At 43.0% G+C, this 25,175-nt stretch overlaps 1 protein-coding gene across 1 annotated transcript in view; it reads right to left on the reverse strand.

The window, feature by feature from the left end:
• The window catches only part of IQCK (IQ motif containing K), a 101,947-nt gene that overhangs the window by 57,269 nt on the left and 19,503 nt on the right, over positions 1–25,175 (reverse strand). Inside the window, exon 4 of the mRNA XM_059154311.1 lies at positions 9,575–9,659. Coding sequence (XP_059010294.1) covers positions 9,575–9,659 — 85 coding nt within the window. The remainder of the gene's footprint in view (positions 1–9,574; positions 9,660–25,175) is intronic.

A 25,175-nucleotide genomic window follows, 5' to 3' on the forward strand; every position in this document is an offset into this window, starting at 1 on the left:
GTCAGGACTCCAGATTGTGACAGAAGCCTGTATGAAGAGACTCACTGGCACTGTTGAATCCAGGGCTCCGCAGCCTTCAAGGGTCAGCCCTCTCCTGGCTCCCAGCTCTCTGGCCTCCGCATTCTCTTTTCGGTCAGTTTCTTCACTCAGTGGCAAGACCTTTGCAGTTAGCCTGGCCTCCCAGCTAACCCCCAGGCAAAGCAAGCTGCTCCGTCTCAACAACTCCTATGAGACTCCCACATACCTTTCACTAGGTATGACGGATTTAAGTCCCCTGCCCATCATGAATCAATCCCTGTAGCCAGAGGGAGGCAATATTCTAGTGTCTGGGGATGGACGGGGACTGTCCCATTCTAAACCTGTACTCTTTGTTCACAGCTAGCTGTTTCTCCTCGGGGGTGCCTCATACCCCCCAGCTTGTGGCATGACAGACAAAGGTATAAAGGCACAGATTCTCATTGTTCTCTGCAGGTGGAAATCGGGATGGCCAGTTTTGGGGTTTTTTTTTTGTTTGTTTTTTGTTTGTTTTTTTTTGCAAAGCCACAAAGGGGCTGCCAGAGCAACCTTGTCCTGTATTGTTCACCAAAGGAACAAAAGCAGCGATGATTGATGGGCTTTGTGATTGTCAGCCGTCACAGTGCCTGGAGGGGACGTTGGTCCTGGGAGCGGGGAAGATTATACGCCGTGCTGGAGTCCAGGCTGAGTTAGAGTAAAATAAAACAAATAGGCAGAAGGCATAAAACACCCGAAGCTTATTTGGACAGAATCAATATTCAGTGGATTTCTCTGGTCTCTGCCTCCTAAATCATTAAAGAAATTTCAATCCTTATGGCCCATGGGAACCTCATTTGAACTTCACAGGAGAGCAGGGTTTTCTCTGTTCTGGGTTACCTGAACAGCCTGTGTTTCAGCGGCAGAAGAGCACCATTGATGTGGTAATGCAGCTTATCACCAGCCACACTTCAGAAGGGAGAGTGCTCAGAGGACAGACTTCATTCACAATATCCAGACAGCTTTTTAAAAAAAAAAAAAAAACATTCAGTTTTGCGTGTTGAAACAATCTGGCTTCCTAACCGTTAATCTAGTATTTTGGAAAGAAGGAACAAGAGTGTGTCTACTTTTACAAACATGTTTAACATCTAGTAATAACTACCAGGAACCTATTTCTGGGTTTGTTTTTTTTAAAGATTTTATTTATATATTTGACAGAGAGGTCACAAGTAGGCAGAGGCAGGCAGACAGAGAGGGGAAGCAGGCTCCCGGCTGAGCAGAGAGCCCGATGTGGGGCTCGATCCCAGGACCCTGAGATCATGACCTGAGCCAAAGGCAGAGGCTTTAACCCACTGAGCCACCCAGGTGCCCCCAGGAACCTATTTCTAAGGCTAATCATAAAGTCATGGCTACTGGGAATGATTCATTACACGTAGCTTTTCATACCATGTGACATTTCTTTTAATGTGGTCGGTTAAAATATATTTCTATGAGATGTCCAGCTAGTTTTATGTTAACAAGTAAGAATATCAGATTTCTGGATTTTAAAACTACCTGTCAAGAATATTATTCAGTCTTCAAGAGGATGGAAGTTCTGACACATACGACAATATAGATGAATCTTGAGGATATTACGTGAAGTGAAATAAGCCAGTCACAGAAGGACAAACACTGTATGATTCCACTTCTATGGGGTATCTAGGTAGTCAAACCACAGAGACAGAAAGTAGAAGGGTGGCTGCCAGGGGCTGGGGGGAAGGGGGTATGGGGAGGAGTTATTGTTTGGTGGGGACAGAGCTTCAGTTTAGAAAGAAGAAAGTTCTAGAAATGGATGGTGGTGATGGTTGCACAAATGTGAATGTACTTACTGTCACTGAACTGTACAACTAAAAAAAGGTTAAAATGGTAAATTCCCTGATATATATAGTTTACCATACAAAACAATTTTGTGGGGGGCTCTATTTTCCCCTCATGGTGTTTAAGACAGTACAAGTAAAGGTTTTCATTCATTGCAAACCCTTCACGGTAAGTGCAATAAGACTACCCGGGAGTGTGTAAGGAGAGAGGGTTTGTGCGAGTGCTACCTGTGACAGAACACGTCACTAATTCCTGAAAATCCTTTTTTCTCATCTTAGGATGTTTCGCTGTTACTCACAGAACCAGGCCAAAAATCAAGTCCTTGTGTCAGAAGAACACATGGTTAAAATGTATAGAATTACTTGCTTTGCATTTTTTGCCCATAATTATTCATTCATTTGCTTACATGGAATTTACCTAACCAAAAAATTCACCCTTTTTAAAGTTCACAATTCAAATTCGGTGTTTATTCACAGTTGTACCGCCATCTCCATCACCTAATTCCAGAACATTTCCATCACCTGAAACAACGCTGTTACCAGTCACTCTCTGTTCCTCTCTTCCTCCGGTCCCTGACCGCCACTAATCTGGTTTCTGTCTAAGGATTTACCTATTCTGGACATTTTATTTAAATGGAATATGTGACCTTTTACGTCTGGCTCCTTCTACTTAGCATCATGTGCTCAAGGCTCATTCAACTCGTAGTGTGGATCAGTACTTCGTTCCTTTTCATGGCTGAATAACGTTCCACCCTATGGATGTACCACATTTTATGTATCCATTCATCAGTTGGTGGATGTTTTGTTTCCCACATTTTGCCTATTGTGAATAATGCTTCCATGAACATTCATGTACAAGTGTTTGTATGGACAGATGCTTTCAATTACCTCAAATATATACCTAAGAGGACGACTGCTGAGTCATGGAGCAGTGACTCAATGTTTAGATTTTTGACAAATGGCCAAACTGCTTTCCAAAGTGGCTGCACCATTTCCCATTCTTGCCAGCAGTGTGCGAGCTCTTCCAAGATCTCTACATTCTCGCCAACACTGTTATTGCCTTTTGGATCTTAGCCATGCTGGTGGGTGTGAAGTCGCATCTCACAGTGGTTTTGCTTTGCATTTCCTACATCTTTTCATGTGCCTCTTGGCCATTTGTGGATATTCTTTGAAGAAGTGTCTATGGGAATCCCTTGCCAGTTTTGTAACTGGGTTATTTGTCAGGCTGTGAGAATTCTTTATATATTCAGGATATTAAACCCTTATCTGATATATGATTTGCAATTTTTTTTTTCCATTCTGTGGATTGTCTTTTCGTTCACTTGATGGTGTTCTTAGAAGCCAAAAGCCTGGATTTGGGTTTTTTGGGTTTTTTCTTTAAGATTTTATTTTATTTTATTTATTTATTTGAGAGAGAGAGAGAGAGTGCAAGCACAAGCTGGTGGGGGGGCAGGAGCAGAGAAAGAGGGAGAAGCAGACTCCTTGCTGAGCAGGGAACCTGATAAGGGGCTTGATCTCAGGACCCTGATATCATGACCTGAGCTGAAGGCAGACAATAGACTGAGCCACCCAGGAGCTCCAAAAGTTTGTGTGTGTGTGTGTGTGTGTGTGTGTTTAAGATTTATTTATTTTTATTTTAGAAAGAGAGTGGAGGATGAGAGAACGGGGTAAAGGAAGAAGGAGAGGGAGAGAATCTCAAGCAGACTCCCCGCTGAGCATAGCGCCCAATGTGGGGCTTGATCTCACAATCCTGAGATAGTGACCTGAGCCAAAATCAAGGGTCAGACACTTAACCAACCGAGACACCCAGGCACCCCAAGAGCAAAAAATTTTTAATTTTGATGAAATTCGATGTACTTTTCTTGTCACTTGTGCTCTTTGTTATGTAAACTGTTGTTTAGCCCAAAGTCAGAAAATTCACACCTACGTCTTCTTTTCAGACTTTTATAGTTTTAGCATTTTCATTTAGGTCTTTAATTTTGGATTAACTTTTGTATATGGTATGAGGTAGGGGAATCTAACCTTATTCTTTTGGATGTGGATATTCAGAAATTCCAGGACTATGAGTTGAAAAGACTATTTTTTTTTTTTTTAAGATTTTATTTATTTGACAGAGATCACAAGCAGGCAGAGAGGCAGGCACAGAGAGAGGGAAGCAGGCTCCCTGCTGAGCAGAAAGCCTGATGTGGGGCTCGATCCCAGGACCCTGGGACCATGACCTGAGCTGAAAGCAGAGGCTTTAACCCACTGAGCCACCCAGGTGCCCCTGAAAAGACTATTCTTTCCTCATCAAACGGTCTTGACACTCTTGAAAAAAATCAATTGGCCATAAATGGAAGAGTTTATTTCTGTACTGTCAATTCCATTCCATTGATCTATGCCTACCCTTAAGCCATTAGCACTCGATTACTATAGTTTCATAGTAAGTTTTGCAATAGAGAAATGTGAGTCCTCTGATTTTGCTCTTTTTCAAAACTGTTTGGGCTCTACATGAAAATGTAAAATTTTCATACAAATTAGGATCTGCTTGTCAATTTCTGTTAAAAAATATCAGTAGGGATTTTGATAGAGATTGCACTGAATCTGCAGATCAATGTATACTGTCATCTTTACAACATCAGGTCTTCCAGTCGATGGACAGAGGCTATCTTTCCACTTGTTTGGGTCTTTCTAAATTTCTTTCGGTGATATTTTGTAGTTTTCAGCATATAAGTCTTGCACTTCTTTTGTGAAATTTCTTCCTAAGTATTTTGTTCCTTTTTTTTAAAATTTAATTTTCTTTTGTTAGTGTCTCAAAATTCATTGTTTATGCACCACACCAGTGCTCCGTGCAATATGTTCTTTTTGATGGTATTACAAATGGGATTATTTTATTAATTTCATTTTCAGATTGCTCATTGCTAAGTACATATAAATATGATTGATTTTTTGTATGCTAATTTGGTATCCTGCAACCTTGCTGGACCTGTTTATCCTAATTTTTAATTTTTTTTTTTAGTGAATTACTTAGGAAATTCCGTATAGAAGGTCATGTTTATGTAGAGAATAGAGATAGTTTTACTTCCTCCTTTCTGGTTGGAATGCCTTTTATTCCTTTTCTTGCCTAACTTCCTTGGTTAAAACCTCTAGTGCTGTGTTGAACTGAAGTAGAGAGAATATCTTTTTTTCATTCCCAATCTCAGGGGGAAAACATCTAGTCTTTGATCTTAAATATGTTGTTAGCTGTGGAATTTGGTAACTACCCTTTATCAAGTTGAAGAAGTTCCTTCCTATTCATAATTTGGATAAAAGCCTGTTGGAACGGGGCACCTGGGTGGCCCAGTGGGTTAAGCCTCTGCCTTCGGCTCAGGTCATGATCCCAGGGTCCTGGGATTGAGCCCTGCATCGGGCTCTCTGCTCCATGGGGAGCCTGCTTCCTCCTCTCTCTCTCTCTCTCTTCCTGCCTCTCTGCCTACTTATGATCTCTCTCTGTCAAATAAATATATAAAATCTTAAAAAAAAAAAAAAAAAGCTTGTTGGATTTTGTCAGATGTTCTTTCTGCATCCACAACATGGCTTAAATCAATCTGAAATTAAGGAAAGCCATACTGCATTCTCTTTGTAAAGACTTTGTTCAATGTATAGAAGGCTGTGGTCTCCCTAATTCTTTCCCAGCCATCCACAGTTAACAGCTTCTGTCAGATGGCTTCGTTTCCTTTCAGGTAATTTCCGATCCTATGTGTATGTATGTGTGTGTGTGTAGCTGTCCAAAATATATGTTTTTCTTTTTTTTTTTTTTAAAGATTTTATTTATTTATTTGACAGACAGAGATCACAAGTAGGCAGAGAGGCAGGCAGAGAGAGAGAGGAGGAAGCAGGCTCCCCGCTGAGCAGAGAGCCCGATGTGGGGCTCGATCCCAGGACCCTGGGATCATGACCTGAGCTGAAGGCAGAGGCTTTAACCCACTGAGCCACCCAGGTGCCCCAAAATATATGTTTTTTTTAAAAAATAGATTTATTTATTTATTTGAGAGAGAGCGCATGCCCACATGTACAAGTTTGTGGCGGGCAAAGGGAGAGCGAATCCTGAAGCAAACTCCCTGCTGAGCACATTGAGCCCTGCATAGGCTCAATCTCAAGACCCTGAGATCATGTGACCCGAGCCAAAATCGGAAGCTGGCCACTTAACTGACTAAGCCACACCTATACAATATATGTTTTAATAAAAAATGGTATAATATATATACATATATGAGTGTGTGTGTGCTATTTTCTCTTGAGATACCATCTTGTTCCCAGCAGATATTCCAGCATCCCATCTTTCTTTTTCTTTTTGTTTCCATCTTTCTTTTAAGGATGAGATCAAGTCCCTCCTTTTTTTTTGTGGAAACTTCTGAGGCTGGCCCACACATCTCTCCTTCTGGTGACAACTTAGGATCTTACCCCCCTACTTGGCACTCTTCAGCACATATATATGCATATGTGTGTGTATATATACACACAGAAGATGTTTGGATTTGAACCACCCAAACTCTTACCACTACACATCTTTTGTACCATAAGGAACGTTCCTAGCTATTGTGTGATGATGGTGATTTGAACCACTTTGACATTTTTATAGGGTAGGGTTTGCTCGTGAATGAGCTGAATTCAGCTGTCATACAGACTACAGAGAGTCCCCAACTTAAAATGATTACATTTTATACAATGATTTGAAAGCCATATGCCTTAGTAGAAACTGTACTTTAAAATTTTTTATAGCTTTTTTTTTTTTAAGATTTTATTTATTGGGGTGCCTGGGTGGCTCAGTAAGTAGGTTAAGCCACTGCCTTCAGCTCAGGTCATGATCTCGGGGTCCTGGGATTGAGTCCCACATCGGGCTCTCTGTTCAACAGGGAGCCTGCTTCCCTCTCTCTCTCTGCCTGCCTCTCTGTCTACTTGTGATCTCTCTCTGTCAAATAAATAAATAAATAAAATCTTAAAAAAAAAAAAAAGATTTTATTTATTTATTTGACAGACAGAGATCACAAGTAGGCAGAGAGGCAGGCAGAAAGAGAGAGAGTAAGAGAAGCAGGCCTCCTGCTGAGTAGAGAGCCCTATGCGGGGCTCCATCCCAGGACCCTGGGATCATGGACCTGAGCTGAAAGCAGAGGCTTTAACCCACTGAGCCATCTAGGTGCCCCTGTACTTTAAATTTTGAATTTTGATAATTTCCTGGGTGAGTGATACGCCATACAATACTCTCGTGATCCTAGGCAATGGCAGCGAGCCGCATCTCCCAGCCAGCCAGCCTCTCACCAGGGTCAGTAACTAATACAGTGATGATCATTCTGTACCCATGCAACTATTCTATTTTTCACTTGCAGTGCAATATTCAATAAGTTCCACGAGCTATTCAATACTTTATTATAAAATAGACTTTACAGCGGATGCTAACGTAAATGTTTTGAGCACGTTTATAGGCAAGGCTAGGCTATGATGTCCAGAGGGTTAGGTGTGTTAAATGCATTTTCAACTTACAGTATTTTCAATTTATAGTGGGTTTATCAGGATGTTGCCCCATGACAAGTAGAGAAAGATCTCTCTGTTTTTCATGCTGTGCCCATAACACAGGCCCCTGAGTGTGAACGTCTTACTGCATGGGAAGATCAGGGACAGAACCTCCCCTCTTCCTGTTAACACTGTTAACACTGGTTATATTACAGGCTTCTGAGTATGATTTGGTATGAAGAAAGGGCTTTGCTGTTTTTAAAGAAACGAAACCTGAGAATCACTATTTTATTGCATTTTGCTCTTTCTGTTTCACTAAAAGGATCAGAAATTGGGAAAGTAAAACGGCTAATTCTAGTGTAACAAGTGTAAGTCTTACAAATGAAATACGCGGCCGACAAAGGCGGAGCTCAGAAAGCGTGTGGAAGCCCGGAATCATTCACCTCGCTTGGGCGTCCCGGAACTGCAGCTAACCCACTGATGTTCAATCATGAAGGAAAAAGACCACAGGTATAAAGTATGTATGAAATGCTGAAAACCTATGTCGTCAAAAGTTCTATCTAAATCGTGGGGTATAATAGAGGGTTTTATCATCGGTTTTTAACTCCTTGGGAGCAAACAGCTCCTTGTAATGTCTGAGTCTATTAATTAACCTCCACACCTGACTTCAAGCCATGGGTTTAGGAATGTGCCACGTACAAAGGAGTGACTGGACGATATTGCCCGAGACAGAAGGAAGCTCCTTGTAATAAAGGACAAGTCCCACTCAATGGTCACCTAACAAATATTTCACTTGTTGATTTATTAATTGTGTCTCATTAGAATAAATCTGACTTCTTCATGGAGAACAGTTTGCTGGTGTGTTCCCCTCAGCCTGCTTCTCCTGTGGTCATTTTGAAGAGCGCATCAACATGCATCTTGGGTTTCCTTGTAAATCCACGGAGACCTTCTCTGTGGCGATCTACCACCCCTGAAATCAATTCTAAACTCACTCCACTGATGTCTAACACTCAGATTTGGATGGAGACATGCTTCTACCTAGAATGGGAGCTTCATGTTTACCTGGAAGCTTCTTTTTACTTTTTTTTTAAAGACTTTATTTATTTATTTATTTGACAGAGAGCGACGCAGCGAGAGAGTGAACATAAGCAGGGGGAGTGGTAGAGGGAGAAGCAGGCTTCCCACCAAGCAGGGAGCCTGATGTGGGACTCAATCCCAGGACCCTGGGATCATGACCTGAGCCAAAGGCAGATGCTTAACAACTGAGCCACCCAGGCGCCCCTACCTCAAAACTTCTTAACATTGATACTCTGCCAACAAATCGAACAGGATGTACATGTTTTAGCACGAGATACACATGCCACTCTCATATGTATTTGGTAAGAATTTTTCAAAGCAAATCCTTCCTGAAGAGTCACATGACAATATGGGTCAGGAATTTTAGAAAGGAACTCACCTTTTGACCTAGAAATTCTACGTCTACAATTCGTCCTACAGAAACAACCAGACAAGTGTGCAAAGATGCCTCCACAAAGGTATCTATTACAGCATTCATTAGAATAATGATAAACTGGGAATAACCAATGACTAGAAATGAAAGCTTTCGAAAGAAAAGGTCACTTCTAGCATATGATACATGTTTATATGTTATTCTATCTTTTAAGATTTTTTAAGCTTTATTGTATTTTTTTCATTTGAATTCCAGTATAGTGAACATGCAGTGTTATATAAATTTTAGTGTACAATATAGCCATTTGATGGTTCCATGTATGATTCAGTGCTCAGCAAGAAAAATGTACTCTTAATCTCCTTCAACCATTTTGCCTATGCCCTACTCTACCCATTAAGATTTTTAAGGTTTGGAAAATTTTACACCAAAATGCCAACAATTACTTTGGGGTAATAGTTTCAGTGCCTCAAAAATTTTTATTTGCTCTACTTGAGTAATTTTCTATTTCTCTTTTCTAAAATGAACATGGTATTGCTCTTTGCATGTATATAATAATATTTTTTAGGTAATACAGACCAGTAAACCCAACATTAAAAGGTTGGAGAATACTTTTAATGATAACTGCAACACAGGTTTTGGTAAAAATTCTAAATCACTCTTTGTATTTTACAGAGAGTCCTATTTCTGAGGTTTGGATGTTAGCTGTAGTACCCTCTATTTCAAATTCATCTAACAGTTTTCCCATGGGCCCTCCACATCACAAAAATTCCCCATCAGGCCAAACGCCATAATCGCACATGACTCTTACCAGATAGGCTCTCCAGAAGGATTGAATGCACAGCGCTGCCTCTTCCTCTGTCAGCAGGAGGGACAGTGGGACTGGCGGCCGGGGGCTGAAAAGCAATCAAATGGTCATATGCCCATGAGAATCCATCCTTCAGCCTCAGCGAGCCCTTTGACAACATAATGGCCTCTCTGATTAAGCGCCTCATCCATTTCCATTCTTAGAAAGCAACAATGCCAGTTTTGATAGAGAAGTTTAGCCTTGAGTTATCGCGTCTAATTTTAAAATCTGAGATGAATTCATTTTGCTTTGTTTTTAACCAGCGTACTCTGAAATCACTGTGAGCCCGCGCTGTTCTGAAAGGCTCCAGCTGCTAAAGCTGCATGTGAGTCCTAAAGGTGGGACATCCGTAAGGCTCTATAGATGTAAAACAGGAGACAAAGCAGGAGCGGCTCTTAAATACTGCATTATGACTGAGACATAATAAAGGATTCTTTTTCTACCATTCTACTGAAGGGAAATTAAGTAGTTCATATCTTTCCTGAAGGCAAAATTATTGGAATCTATCTCTGATAAATTGTGTGTGCATTCCAGTTTAATGTGGCTTGAGTTTGGGCGTATATTTTTTTTTGAAAGATTTTTTAAAAAATTTATTTGACAAAGAGAGATCACAAGTAGGCAGAGAGGCAGGCAGAGGGGGGGGGGAAGCAGGCTCCTCGCTGAGCAGAGAGCCCGATGGGGGGCTCAATCGCTGGACCCTGAGACCATGACCTGAGCCGAAGGCAGAGGCTTTAACCCACTGAGCCACCCCTTGGGCATATTTTTAAGTTAAGTTCTGTTACTACATCTTAATAGGCAATAAAATATCTCAAGTGCTGGGTCAGATGACATTGTTTGCTCTTGTGGGATTTTTCAGATTGTGATGGGATGTTTGATCATAGATAACACATTTAAAAATCATGGCGAAATGCTCTTTTCCTTCCCCCTCCCCTTAAAAGTTGCATAGAGAGACTAACTCCTGACAAGATCTTAGAATTATGATTTAATTCTGGTTCCTTCTGTTTCTCTAAAGCACAGCTGCCTCTGGAAAGAAAATTTAAGCCTTTTTAGATATGAGTACAAAGAAATAAACCTCAGAAAGGATGTGGGTCACATGGAGGCTGCTCCCAGGATCCTGCTTTGACTTTGCAAGTGAGGGGTTCTTAAGTTCCCGGACCTTAGAGTTCTCCCTAACAATAGCCATCCTTTGAGTTTATAGTAACTCCCATCATACAGAGAGGCTGACTAATTGGCCCAAGGTCACACAACTTGTAGGTGGCCTAGCTGGGATCTGAGCCCAGACCCACTGGATCCCAAAGCCTAGGTAGGCTTCCCTCTCAATGCTCTGCTGACACCAGACTTTCCCTGGGCAAACACTCGCAGATGCGGAGCCTGGCCCAGACTGCAAAGCTAAGAGGCAACATTGCATAGATTCTCCAGGATGTGTGGTTTTATTTCCCTTTAAACTCTGATTTAAAAACAACAACACAACCCACCCTTGATATAGTATGTTTGTTTGAATGAATGAATGAATGAATGTGGTTTTGAATTATTCCAGTAAGAAAGAAATCAAAGCCCAGAAGAATCTTGGGGTCACTGAGATCACTTCAAGGGAGTGTGGTATTGTTGCCAGGTTCTGGGTCTTGGGCTGTGCAGGCCCTTTCGGAGACACACATAGAAGATTCTTCTATGTCTTTGGAGAGATGACGACACCCTCAAAATGATAGCATTGTTAGAAACCTTTCCCTAATGTTCTGTTTCCATTTTTATTTGCATGATGTGGTGGCTTTTTAAAATTTTTCTTTGGTTCTCTTTTGGTTTTCACTTCTTCTTGCCTAATATCTGGCTCTCTGGGCTGCAGTGGAGCATTCATATTTTGCTGGAGGCCTGCTTTTCACAGTAAATGTCTGTGCTTATCCATTGTCCTTATTCTCAGAATCTCAGTTATATGACACCAACAGATCATATCCCTGAAGTAATTCTCTTCCACTAGTTAAAAATCAATGGCTTCCAGAGACACCTTGTGTTTCTAAGGATACTTGGTGTGCTGGCAATGGATTTACAAGACTCACATTATTGTGCATTAATACTAGCTGATATTTACCAAGAGCTTTCCGGATTCCCCTCCTATAAGCATTGCTCCTTGTGTTCCAGCCACACTGGCCCTTTTCACCTCTTTAAAAGTGCCCTCCCACCTCAGGGCCTTTGCAGAGGGGCTTTCGTCTGCCTCCAAATCCCCTTACCCCAGCCAGGGGCATTGTGTACAGCTGTGCAGGTTGCTGCTTAAAGACACCCAGCCGGCGAGTCAGAGGGCACTGAAACCCAGGCCATGTTCAGGGTGTGAGGCCCATCTGACCTATGGCAGGCCCACCTTCTCCTAACTTGCTCAAAACCTTAAGGTTGGAGGTGAGGGGGCTGACACTTCCTCCTCCTGGTTCACTCTCACTCTTTCTTCTGATTATGGAAAGGTGTTCTTTGATTAGATTAGGACCCAGTGGAGAGTGGAGCTCTGTGTAGTCTTCCTTCCTAGTCCTTGGCCCAAATCGGAGATGTAACTCTGTGTGGTTATCTGATGAATGCCCCAATCGTCAACTGGACGGAAAGCTCCACGAGGGCAGAGACCAGGCCTGTGTTTGCTCCTCCTGGTAGTCCCAATGCTTAGGAATGATTCCAGAATCAAAGACATCAAAGCCAGGGAGAACCTTAGGGGTGGGGACACCATTTTTAGTGGGTACTTGATAAATATTTGTGGAATGAGCCTCTCTGCCTGGCACAGCGTCCTAAGTGCTTTCCATACATTATTTCATTAAATCCTCACAGTATCACTGTTGGTGGGGATGCAAGTTGCTGCAACCACTCTGGAAAAGAGCATGGAGGTTCCTCAAAAAGTTGAAAATAGAACTATCCCATGACCCAGCAATTGCACTACTGGGTATTTACCCTAAAGATACAAACGTAGTGATCCGAAGGGGCACGTGCACCTGAATGTTTATAGCAGCAATGTCCACAATAGCTAAACTATGGAAAGAACCTAGATGAACGGATAAATAAGATGTGGTATATATATATATATACACACAATGGAATACTATGCAGCCATCAAAAGAAATGAAATCTTGCCATTTGTGATGATGTGGATGGAACAAGAGGTTATCATGCTTAGCGAAATAAGTCAATCAGAGAAAGACAACTATCATATGATCTCCCTGATATGAGGAAGTGGAGATGCAACTTGGGAGGTTTGGGGGGTAGGGAAAGAATAAATGAAACAAGATGGGATCAGGAAGGAGACAAACCATAAGTGACTCTTCATCTCACAAAACAAACAGAGGGTTGCTGGGGGGAGGGGGGTTGGTAGAGGGGCGTGGGGTAATGGACATTGGGGAGGGTATGTGCTATGGTGAGTGCTGTGAAGTGTGTAAACCTGGTGATTCACAGACCTGTACCCCTAGGGGATAAAAAATACATTATATGTCTGTTTAAAAATTAAAAAAAAACTAAATTTAAAAAAATTTTTAAAAAATCCTCACAGGGCGCCTGGGTGGCTCAGTGGGTTAAGCCGCTGCCTTCGGCTCAGGTCATGATCTCAGGGTCCTGGGATCGAGTCCCGCATCGGGCTCTCTGCTCACCGGGGAGCCTGTTTCCTCCTCTCTCTCTCTCTGCCTGCCTCTCTGCCTACTTGTGATCTCTCTCTGTCAAATAAATAAATAAAATCTTTAAAAAAAAAAAATCCTCACAGTATCAGTAATGAGCGATTGTTATCCTTCTTTTGGAATGAAGAAACCGAGGCACAGAGGTGTGAAGTGACTCATTCAAGGTCACTGACCATATCTTGCTGAGAATCTTTTGGCCCGGGGAAGCACAGGGATTGGCCTAAGGAGAAGAGAAGGCAGCTCACAAGGTCACTGATGAGGAATTCAGGGTCTCACAGCTGTGTGTGTTTAGTAGAGGAAAGCACAGTCATTTGCCTAGAAGAAAAAATGGGGGTGGGGGGTAGGGGGTGTCGTAACCACAGAAAATGCCCTCTTCATTAATTCTTACAGAAATAACTTGGCAGGTATTCATTTGTCTGACGTTCCACGGGGAAATCTGATGTCAGGACAGCAGAACAAAGCAGTTTGTCGCTTGTATCTGAGGGGAGATTTGATGGCGCCTTTCTGTTCGGCAGCAATTTTCCTGCCTTAAGTATATTTTTTCCTACTGATGTCATGAAATCCTCAAAGTAACAGTATTCCTGTTTCGGAATAGCAGTAGGAAAAGAGAACTGCAAATCTTGGGACAACAGGCTGAGCCAGCCTGACAAAGGGCTTTCACCAGTAATGAAACCTCGAATGGCTTTGCATCACAATGAATCTCCAAAAAGCAAAATGAGATTTCTAATAGGCCTTTAAGCAGTAATATGAGGCCACCTTTAGTGACATCCTTGCTTTCACGGCTAAATAATGGGGCGCTGTCTCGTTCCCAAACCAAGAATAAGTATGAGAGAGCCAGTGTAAATCAGGCCAAATGAAAAGGACTTAATCTTCCGAGAGTAGTCCCTGGGAATTATCAATCATTTCAGCAGGTCAGCTTGAAGGGATAGAAGCCACGTCAGGCCCTTTTCTCTCTTTTGGAATCAGTGCAACTGGCTTCAGGTCAAATAAAAATCGAGGTGGAGTAGAAGCGACCACTCGTCATTGGGGAACTCAGGTGGGGGATGATGGGCCATGTCAGTCAAAGGAGAAGGCAGCACCGGAGGCAGCCCCCTGAAGAGATTGCCCAGAGCAGACAGGTTTGTGTTTCTTTTCTTTCTTTTTGAGATTTATTTATTTATTTGACACAGAGAGAGAGAGATCACAAGTAGGCAGAAAGGCAGGCAGAGAGAGGGGGTGGGAGGAAGCAGGCTCCCTGCTGAGCAGAGAGCCTGATGCGGGGCTCGATCCCAGGACTCTGAGACCATGACCTGAGCTGAAGGCAGAGGCCCAACCCACTGAGCCACCCAGGCACCCCAGGTTTATGTGTTTCTACTGGCAATACAGAACCACTAAGTATGTTTCTAAGACCTGGCTTGCTGGTAACGCTCATTTGTCATATCCTTTTCCTTTTCCCCAAAAAAGATTTATTTATTTATTTTTAGAAAGAGAGCACGAGTGGGAGTGGCAGAGGAAGAGGGAGAGAGAGAATCGCAAGCAGGCTCCAACTCGGGGCCTGATCTCACAACACTGAGATCATGACCTGAGCGGAAGTTAGGAGTCTGACGATCAACCGACTGCACCCACCAGGTACTCCCCTTTTCTTTTTTTCTTAAATGTGAATCAAATATATTTGAACCGTAAGAATTGATGCCATAATTCTGAGAATTTATTTTTCTGATTCTGTGTGTATGCATAAACCCACACAATTGCTTCCTCCCTTTTGGGTGCTAAGTAAAAGATTTGCAGGGTCTAAAGAAGACACAGCATGCTTTCAAAATACACAAGGGAATCTGAGAAGTCAGTCTTTAAAAATCTCTGCCTCCAGTTCTAAAACAAGAGGGACCATCCCAAAGTGGCATTTAAACAGAATAAAGTAGAAAGGAGAAAAGCTTGCTTTATATTGAAAACCGAATCTTGGAATCCAAATTCTATCCGCATTTCATTAGGTAAGAGATTAAGTTGTTTTCTTGGAAGGTGAGAGCACAGCCATTGCATCACTTGGAAGGTGATGCAAAGCCATTTACAAAATGACACAGGCCCTAAATCAACCATCGTTTATATAGTCTTTCAAGAGCCTCGTATCTGAAAACATCTACCCATCCCAGCAGAAGAGATTATCCAGTCCCTGATCTTGGCCTAAATGGGTTTCCCAAACATTCTGTTGGAGGCATCAGTCTTGCGTAATAAACTCCAAGTATTTGGAAGAAGTACAAGAGAGGTTCTCTGGAATGGGGTGTCCAGATATATGGTGACCAGCCTAGGACAGACTCCTTTCTGTGATGGGAGCAAGAGCTCTGAAAGCCAGTAGGGGAGAGCCAGCTACATATCTCTCCAGCAGCCTTAACATGTGTTTAGAAACCGTGGTTACTAGGATGTGATCTGGCTTTCGCCCCCTCACTAACTCCACCCTGGGAGCCCGACAAGTTGTTATTACCCCAGCATCAAGCTGAATCACCTAAGTCAGACACAGAATCAACTCCCATTTTGCCAGCCCCATCCTCGGAAGCGGCATATGGCGCCAGTCAACAGAGCTCACCTAATGATGCGAGGAGGCCAGGTGCCCACCCCGCAGATACAGCCATCTTGAAAATCAGGGTTGTGATACTCAAAAATGCGTTTTGAAAAACATGTCCAGAGTGCTGTGCTCTTTGGTCTCTTTTTTTTTTTTTTTTAAAGATTTTATTTGTTTATTTGACAGACAGAGATCACAAGTAGGCAGAGAGGCAGGCAGAGAGAGAGAGAGAGAGGAGGAAGTGGGCTCCCTGCTGAGCAGAGAACCCGATGCGGAACTCAATTCCAGGACCCTGAGACCATGACCTGAGCAGAACGCAGAAGCTTTAACCCTTTGAGCCACCCACCCAGGCGCCCTCTTCGGTCTCTTTTTAATGGGTTACGTGTTTTCTCTAATGGGACTCAAAGGAAACCTGAAGGAGACCTACCCCCTTCCCAGTCTCCGTCTTTCCACTCCAGAACATGAGCCTGGGCAAGGGTGAGCGTCTGGGAAGGGCAAACCACCTCCCTCTTCACGGCTTCCAAATCTTTTACAGGGGATCTGTACCATGGACCCCTTTTTATGCTGGCAGTTTGGATTTCTTCTCTAAATGATATTTAATGAAATATGAGAGTAAATATTTCAAAGCAAACCAATGATACTGCAATACAGTTTTCAAAAATATTTTTAAAAACTCAGTTGGTGATATAATAATACAAATGCCTCTAGAGTGTGCAGTGAGTAAGAAGAACAAAGAGGAGGTCAATTCACTAATGTTATTTGGAAGAAGTGACAGGAGTAAATGATATTTCAGGATTACCACAACAACGAGATTGGGGTGTCAAAAAATCTGATTGCAATTAGTGATGAAGACACTGGTACTGTGGACACTCCTGAGGTTTGTTGCCCTCGTTGATAATTAAAAGTGAGACTAAATCTCAGTTAGAGGCTAATGAAAACAGAAGAGGCAATTTGTCCACCTTCAAAGTTCAGGGACCCCTGAATTACCGACAGCTGTGGCTAGAGCTAGAGAAGAGGAGGACGATGAGGTTTACATCTGGAATGAGATTGAGGACTAAAGATTTAAAATGAAACGGGACGAATTCCAATGAAATGAGACCATCTAAAAACAAGAGAGTGACCAGGAACTTAGGGAATTTGTCCAAAAAGCTATTTAAAGGGCTGCCTCCCAGATGGAAGGGAGACCGTGGGGGCAGTTACCGGGGGAAAAAAATGAAAAGAAAGTTTCATATTCAAAGAAAAAGATTTATTTATTTATTTGAAAGACAGAGTGCGCTCAAGCCTGCACGTGGTGGTGGGGGAGAGGGGGCGGTGACAGGGAGGGGCAGTGGGAGAGAATCTTCAAGCACACTCCTCACAGAGCGCAGAGCCTGACGCGGGGCTCGGTTCCATGACCCAGGTCATGACCTGAGCCGAAACCAAGAGCCCAACACTTAATCGACTGGGCCACCCACGTGTCCTGAAACCTTCATATTTTTATTCCCCCAAAGTTGTAATTTTTCCATAAAGCCCTTAAATTTTCACAACAGAACTCTAATTTCTGCCAGTCCATTTCAGTAATTGGATCTCCATTCAGCCAGTTTCTCAGGCCTGAAACCTCCAGGTCATACTTGACTTCTCTCACCCCACATACAATCCATCAACAAGTCTGCTTGGTTCCAACATCAAAATATCCCAGATCCAACCTTTTCTTGTCTCCCGCACTCCAAGCTGCCATCCTCTGTCTGTCTGTGCTGGGATCCCCAACTGGCCACTTGTATTGTTAGAGTTGACTGATCAATCCCCCTGCCAGCTGCCAGAGTGAAGTTTTTTTACAAGATTTATTTATTTATTTGAGAGAAAGAGAGAGAGAGTGTGTGAATGTGTGTGTGTGTGTGTGTGTGTGTGAGAGAGAGAGAGAGCGCAGGGGGAGGGGCAGAAGGAGAGGGGGAGAGAATCTCAAGCAGGCTCCTAGCTGAGTGCAGAGCTTGACATGGGGTGAGATCCCAGGACCCTGAGATCATGAACTGAGCCAAAATCAAGAGCCGGACGCTCACCCAACTGAGCCATCCAGGTGCCCCCAGAGTGATATTTTTTTTTTAAAGATTTTATTTATTTATTTGACAGACAGAGATCTCAAGTAGGCAGAGAGGCAGGCAGAGAGAGAGAGAGAGAGAGAGGGGAGGAAGTGGGCTCTCTGCTGAGCAGAGAGCCCAATGCGGGGCTTGATCCCAGGACCCTGGGATCATGGCCAGAGGCGAAAGCAGAGGCTTTAACCCACTGAGCCACCCAGGTGCCCCCAGAGTGATCTTCTTAAAAGATAAATCAGATTCCTTCCATCTTCTGCTCAAAATCCTCTAAAAGTTTTCTGTCACGCTCAGAGGAAAACAAGTAAAAGCATACTCTTTACCATGGTACTCAAAGACCCACCTACCCAAGTTGGGTACAACCTAGCCTATCTGGCTGGCTGTATTTCCTACCGCTCTCTCGGCCTCCCTCATCTCCTGTTGTCTCAGTAGTTAAGTTTGTATTTCAGGGCCTTCAGAGCGGCTATTCTCTTCACCTGGAACACTCTTCCTTCTGTTCTTTGTAAGGCTGGCTTAAGGCCTCTGTGCAAATGCTACCTCCTTAGAGAAGTATACCTTCCTCGGCTTCTCTAAGCAGCAGAAGCCCTCACCGCAGCACTGGGATGCTCTGTCCACTTCCACTGCTTTATTTTTCCTCAGAGCTCTTGGGTCTTCTATACATTATATGATACGTTAGCTTAGTCTTTGACTTTATGGGGGCCAAGACTTTCTCTCTCTTGTTCTCCACTCTATCTACAGCACCTAGAAAAGTGCCTGGAAAAAAAATAAGCATTCAGTAAGGTTTTTTGTTGTTTGCGTTTTTGTTTTTTTTTTTAAGGGAGAAGCCGACTCCCCGCCCCAGCAGGGAGCCAGATTCGGGGCCGGATCCCAGGACCATGGGATCAAGACCTGAGCTGAAGGCAGACGCCCAACCATCCGAGCCACCCAGGTGCCCCGTCAGTAAGTATTTTTGAAAGAATGAATATTATTATAGGTAAGAAAACAGGGGCACGTTGGTGGCCCAGTTGGTTAAGCATCCAACTCTTGGTTTCCGCTCAGGTCATGATCAGCTGGTGAGGGGAGCAAGCCCTGAGTCAGGCTCCTTGCTCAGCTGGGAGTCTGCAGCCCTTCTGCCCCTCCCTCTGCTCGTGCTCTCTCTCAAATAAATATTACAAATTAAAAAAAAGAGAGAGAAAGAAAGAAAGATAGATAGATAGAAAGAAAGAAAGAAAACAGAACTTTCCTTACTGTCAGGATTTATCAGTGGTAGAGCAGATATTTGGTCTTTCTCTTGCTTGGTTATTTGGCTGTCCACATTTCATCTTGCTAAAGGAGTGACTAGTATTCTCCTAAGATTTAGGATAAAATGAAAGCTGTCATTCTTTGGACACCTACTCTGAGCCCTCTACACTGGTGTCTTTAATTTTTATCTGCTCATCATACTCTCCCCTTTCTTGTGGCATCAGCCTTCAGATTTTGCTTTGACAGCTCACCTCCCTGTGTTAGGGGGAATGTGAGTCACAGCACATTACCTACCCATGACCGAGGAGTATGTCTGACACCCAAGCTTAGCCAAGCAGATGCTATTTCCCTAGACTGTGAATTTTTTTTTTTAAAGATTTTATGTATTTATTTGAAAGAGAGAGAGAAAGTATGAGCAGAGAGCGGGAGAAGCAGACTCCCCACTGAGCAGAGAACACAACGTGGGGCTCAATCCCAGGACCCTGAGATCATGACCTGAGCCGAAGGCAGTGGCTTAACCCACTGAGCCACCCAGGCGCCCTAAAGATTTTTTTTTTTTTTAAATTTATTTGACAGACAGATCACAAGTAGGCAGAGAGGCAGGCAGAGAGGGGGGGGGAGGCAGGCTCCCTGCTGAGCAGAGAGCTCGATGTGAGGCTTGATCCCAGGACCCTGGGTCTATGACCTGAGCTGAAGGCAGAGGCTTTAACCACTGAGCCACCCAAACGCCCCTAGAATGTGAATCTTGAGTGGACTGGCAGAGACTACGGGATGCTTCCTGGCAGTTATCATGAAAATATGGGTCTGTGCTTGCCCGATCCCTACACTGGCTTCCTAAGCCAGGTCCTTGCCTTTTCCTTCATGTTTGTGAGTTGTCTTTTTTCTTCCAGTATATACCCTTTTCCTTAAGTAGCCTTTAAATTTCTGTTGCTTTTGACAAAGCACTCGGATACTCTGGTACCATCTTAAACCTCACCAACTTAAACCTGTATTGCCATCCCCAAGTAACAGAAGAAAGGACCACGGCTTGTGAAGGGATTGTCCCAGGTTGCCTGACTGGCAGGCTGCATAATAGTTTCCCAAGATGTCCTCATCCGATTCCCAGACTTTTGAATATTTATGTCCCCTTATATGATGAAAGACACTTCATAGAATTGATTCAGTTAAGAATTTTGAAATTATCCTGGGTTATCCAGGTGGGCACAAGTATGATGTAGTCACAAGTATCCTTGGGAGAAGGATGCGGAGGGAGATGCTACTACAGAAGTAGATGTGACAGTGGACACCAGAGGTCAGGGTTATGCAAAGGGGTCACTCACCCTGTGGAATACAGGGAGCCTCCAGAAATTAGAGTAGGCAAGAAAACAAGTTTTCCTCCAGAAGCTCCAGAATGAATTGAATCTAGAAAGAATGAATCTAGAATTGAATGAATTTAGCCTCCAGAACTAGAATAAGTTTGTGTGGTTTTAAGCCACCAGTTTCGTGGTAGTTTATTAGGCAGCTCTGGAAAACTAATACACCAATTAATAAATGGCAGAGCTCACATTGGAACCTAGACTTGTCTGCCACGCTCCTTCACACAGGCTCCCTGAGATTACTGCCAGTCACCTAGAGACAAGAGGAAGAAAGAAAGGAAGTGGGGCTGTGTGACTCAGAGAAAGGGCCACCCACATGCCAAACCTCCAGCAAGAAAGAGACGCTTAGGGGATTTATGCATCCAGCATGTCCCAAATTCAGGAAATAGCTCTCCTTCCTTCCTATATGCTAATATAAAGAGCAAAGATGATTTATTATCCTCATGAGACTCCTGACCTCTGAAGTTACCCTTCTATAAGACAAAATAAAATAAAATGATTTTTTTCCTGGGGCGCCTAGGTGGCTCAGTCAGTTAAGCATCTGACTCTTGATTTTGGCTCAATTTGTGATCTCGGGGTCGTGAGATCAAGCCCCATATCGGGCTCTGCGTGGGACACGGAGCCTGCTTGAAATTCTCTCTCTCCTTTTCCATCTGCCTCTCCCCACTCACACACTCTGTCTTTAAAAAAAGAAAAAAAAAAAAAAGATGTTTTCCTTTCCACAGGTATGACAGCAAATTTTCTGCTGTGCCATTTAATTATGATCTTTAGTGCAACACGCATGCTATTTCCTGTGCCATTTAGAAAGCACGAGTGTTTTTCTTCCCACCATTAACTTTCACACAACCACGCCATCATATCACTGGTGCCTGTCCTCAAATGGCATGGTGACAGTTTTGTTTTCACCTCAGCTTTTGGTTATAAGATACCTTTCACTGACATGAAAGTATTGTGAATTTTTTTTTTTTTTCTTTTTGGTCTAAGGGTAGAACTTAACTGAAAAGACATTTCACCCTAAGCAAGCTTTCTTTTCTAAAACACCATCTTTGTCTCATTGAAGGTCTGGGCTTTAATGATGTCTTTCATGAGCCTTCTCCCCTGGGGCATGGGACCAGATAGGCAGCAGGGAACTTTTGTTCCTTGTGCTTATTTAGTGATTTATTTTTGCAAATGAATCTGACCAATTCTTCCCAGTCAAAATAAAAAGTGAAACTTTACTTGTTCTCAATATCATAGCAAATAGTTTCATTGTTTCTGATTGTCTTGTTGAGTCAGGACTCTATACCGCGAAAGAGAATGATTCCAGATTCCTCAACAGGAGTAAAGCTATCAGGCAAAATGATGTAATCCACAACCGTTGAAAGGTGGGGAAGAAAACAACCTCGAGGAACTCTGATTAGAGCATGCGGTAGCTTGCGTTATTGGTCCCAATTATTACTCTTTTCCCTGGAAGAGAATTGTGCATCTCTACTTTGCCATACGGTTTGTAGTTTCTGCCTAGGGGGGTGTCAATTTCCCCATAGCACTGCTAGTTGGCTTGGCCATGGACTTGCATTGGCCAATGAAATGTGAGCAGAAGATTTGCTTGCCACTGCATGCATCAGCCATTGCTCTTCTCTCTCTGCCATGAGAGGGAGGGGGCGGGCTGTTCCTGCATCCTGGGTCCCTGAATGAAAAACGACAAGGAACCAAAGTGACATGCAACTAACACAAAAAAGGGTGAAGAATAAACATCTGCCGTCATAAGGCACTGAGATCTGAGGGTTATTTGTTACTGCAACAGAACCTAGAGAGAGCTGACTAATTCAGAATACTGGCGGGAAGTTGGGACAATACCATGTAGGAGCACATACAGGTTAGGACTCTTTCACTTGCAAGTATTAGAAACTTAAGTCAAGTGGTCTTAAGTAAAAAATTAAAAATTTTTAAAAGGCTTAATTAGGGGCACCTGGGTGGCTCAGTGGGCTAAGCCTCTGCCTTTGGCTCAGGTCATGATATTGGGGTCCTGGGATTGAGCCCCGCATTGGGCTCTCTGCTCAGCAGGGAGCCTGCTTTCCCCCTCCTCTGCCTGCTGCTCTGCCTACTTGTGATCTCTCTCTCTGTCAAATAAATACATAAAATCTTTAAAAAAAAAAAAAAAGGCTTAATTAAGAGGCGTAGAGCCAGCTTTAGGCATGGCCATATAGAGAGGCCCAGAACAATGCCATAGAGTGAAACATCCTTTCGAAAGATTTTTAGGTCTAGAGTTATTTAATTCTATGATTATCCTTGATTTTAAACCTTTCCGTTCCACTCTATAGTTTATTTAATAAACATGCTTATTTTGTATGTGATAAATCTTATTTTTATAAATCTAAGAAAAAATTTTAAGGGTTGCCAATGTCTATATAAAATAACTACATAAAATATAGTTATTTAAAGAATAAAATCACAGAAAAGAAATGGATAACTGAGAAAGGATGGACAGAGTGAAGAATATGCTAAATTACGGGGAACCTATAGGAGAAGGGCCCCCCATTTATGTGAAAAGAGACTGGCAGCCATCTATGGCAAATGACCCTAACCTACCAGCTGTGATCTGGCAGTATAAGGACATCAAGCAACACAGACATCTGGGCCTGGTAGAATTTGTCTTACCAAGAACATTAAAATAGAGCCATGCTCACATTTTAGATGGCTCCCCAGGCTGGTAGACAGGGTTCTCTGAAGCAATAAATGCTAACACACACATAATATACAGAGTACTATCTTCTACAGCAGCTGCACTCTGAAATCAGCACATAAGATGAAAATCCCATCTAGTCAAAATTTCCCCTTAACAAACCTTAAATTACCCATAGCATCTTTCAATTAGTGTCACATAGCTGGTGTCCTCCCAATCTGAGCCCTGATCACTCTAAGTGCCAGGTGATCTAAGAGGCAGTGGAGCAGATGGGTTAACCATTCTTTTTTTTTTTTTTTTTTTAAGATTTTACTTATTTATTTGACAGAGAGAGAGATCACAAGCAGACAGAGAGGCAGGCAGAGAGAGAGGGGAAAGCAGGCTCCCTGATGAGCAGAGAGCCCGATCTGGGGCTCGATCCCAGGACCCTGAAATTATGACCTGAGCCAAAAGCAGAGGCTTAACCCACTGAGTCACTGGTTAACCATTCTTTACGGCATGGCATCAGCCCCCAGGCTGCCCGAGTTCAATCCCGTCTTGTTTGCTAGCTTGTGACCTCGGGCAGGTAAGTTATCTCTGTGACACGTTTCTTTCTCCGAAATATGCTGTCATCAGGACAGCTAGTATTCATGGAATATCCAGTGTTCCCTTAGGGATCTTGGCCTCCCTTGAAGTTGGTTTGGGTTCAGGCTCTGTGAGGAGAGGCGAGAAGGTTAAGAACATTCTAGACAGAGAAGGTTAAGAACTAGGGTGCCTCTTCTTTTCTTTCTTTGCTTCAGTGACCTCAAAAATCATATATTCTAAATAGCTATAAACCAAAGGGCTGTCCAACCTGCATCTGTCTTTGTACGAGCACAAAGTAAGCTGTTATTGAGTATTTCAGTGTTATTTCCTTATTTTTAAATTTTTTAATAGATTTGAGAGGGAGAGCGAGTAAGAGAGAATATGAGAGGGGAGAAGGTCAGAGGGAGAGGCAGTCTCCCCATGGACAGAGCTGGGAGCCCGATGCAGGACTCGATCCCGGGACTCCGGGATCATGACCTGAGCTGAAGGCAGATGCTTAACTTTCTGAGCCACCCAGGCACCCCTCCACTGTTGTTTATAACTGCAACCTAGCCTAACATGGCCTGACGAATACAAGGGGGTATAAAATTCCCTACTCTGTGGGATTGTTACCCAAGTTAAATTAGGTCTTACTTATCAATTGTTCAGAATAGTACCTGAGTAAACACCACATAAACGCTTGGTTGGCAAGTAGTTATGTAGGCAGACAGACATACAGATAGACAAACAGAAGGAAGCAGTTGCTTTATGAGCCACTCATGTTACGAGGGGCACATAACACTGGGAACAACTAAGGAAAAAGCTGAGTCATGTGTCCGATTTGTGCTGAACCTCCAGAGTGAAATGGCAAGGGGAACTGCTTGAATTTTCAAAAATCTTATTTCCTTCTCTCTCTCTTTCCCCCAAAAGCATACCATTGAATGAGTATAAATTAAGGACATGCATACTACAATCCAGCTCTACACAAAAACTGTCCATGAAGACAGGACCGTGTTTATCTGTGTCGTATTTCCATGGTGTAGAGTAAAAAGGCTTCTTTTTATCCAGCTAAGCAGTAGCCAATAAGCTTGTGAATGTGTTCGCTCTGTAATTTTAGAGCATATTTCAGCATTCAATATGTATTATATGAATAAACGAACAAATAAATAACTCCCATTGAATAGCTGGAACACAGCTGTTTGTATACGTATCAGTACTGGAAAAATGGTAGCCCCTTCATAGTTGCACCAGAATTCCTCTCGGATAAAGAATTAGCTTTGTTTAGATGAAAGATCATTTTACAGATGAAAAAACTAAGGCTCAGAGAGATGAAGTCATCTCTGCCCAGCTAGAAAGAGTGAAGCTTGGTCTGTAAGGTGGAGATGCGATTCCAGAGCCCAAGTTCCTAACGCCTACTTTTCCACAGTCGCCACTTTGTCCTCTAGGATACTCTTAAACCACCTCTGACGGCTCCAGGATGTGACCTGCTGTCATCTTCTCCAACCCATCCCCCAAAGGCCTTCTCAGATGCTTCTGTATTCAAACTGATGACA

This window comes from Mustela lutreola, chromosome 17, assembly GCF_030435805.1.
Source record: "Mustela lutreola isolate mMusLut2 chromosome 17, mMusLut2.pri, whole genome shotgun sequence".
Lineage (NCBI taxonomy): Eukaryota > Metazoa > Chordata > Mammalia > Carnivora > Mustelidae > Mustela > Mustela lutreola.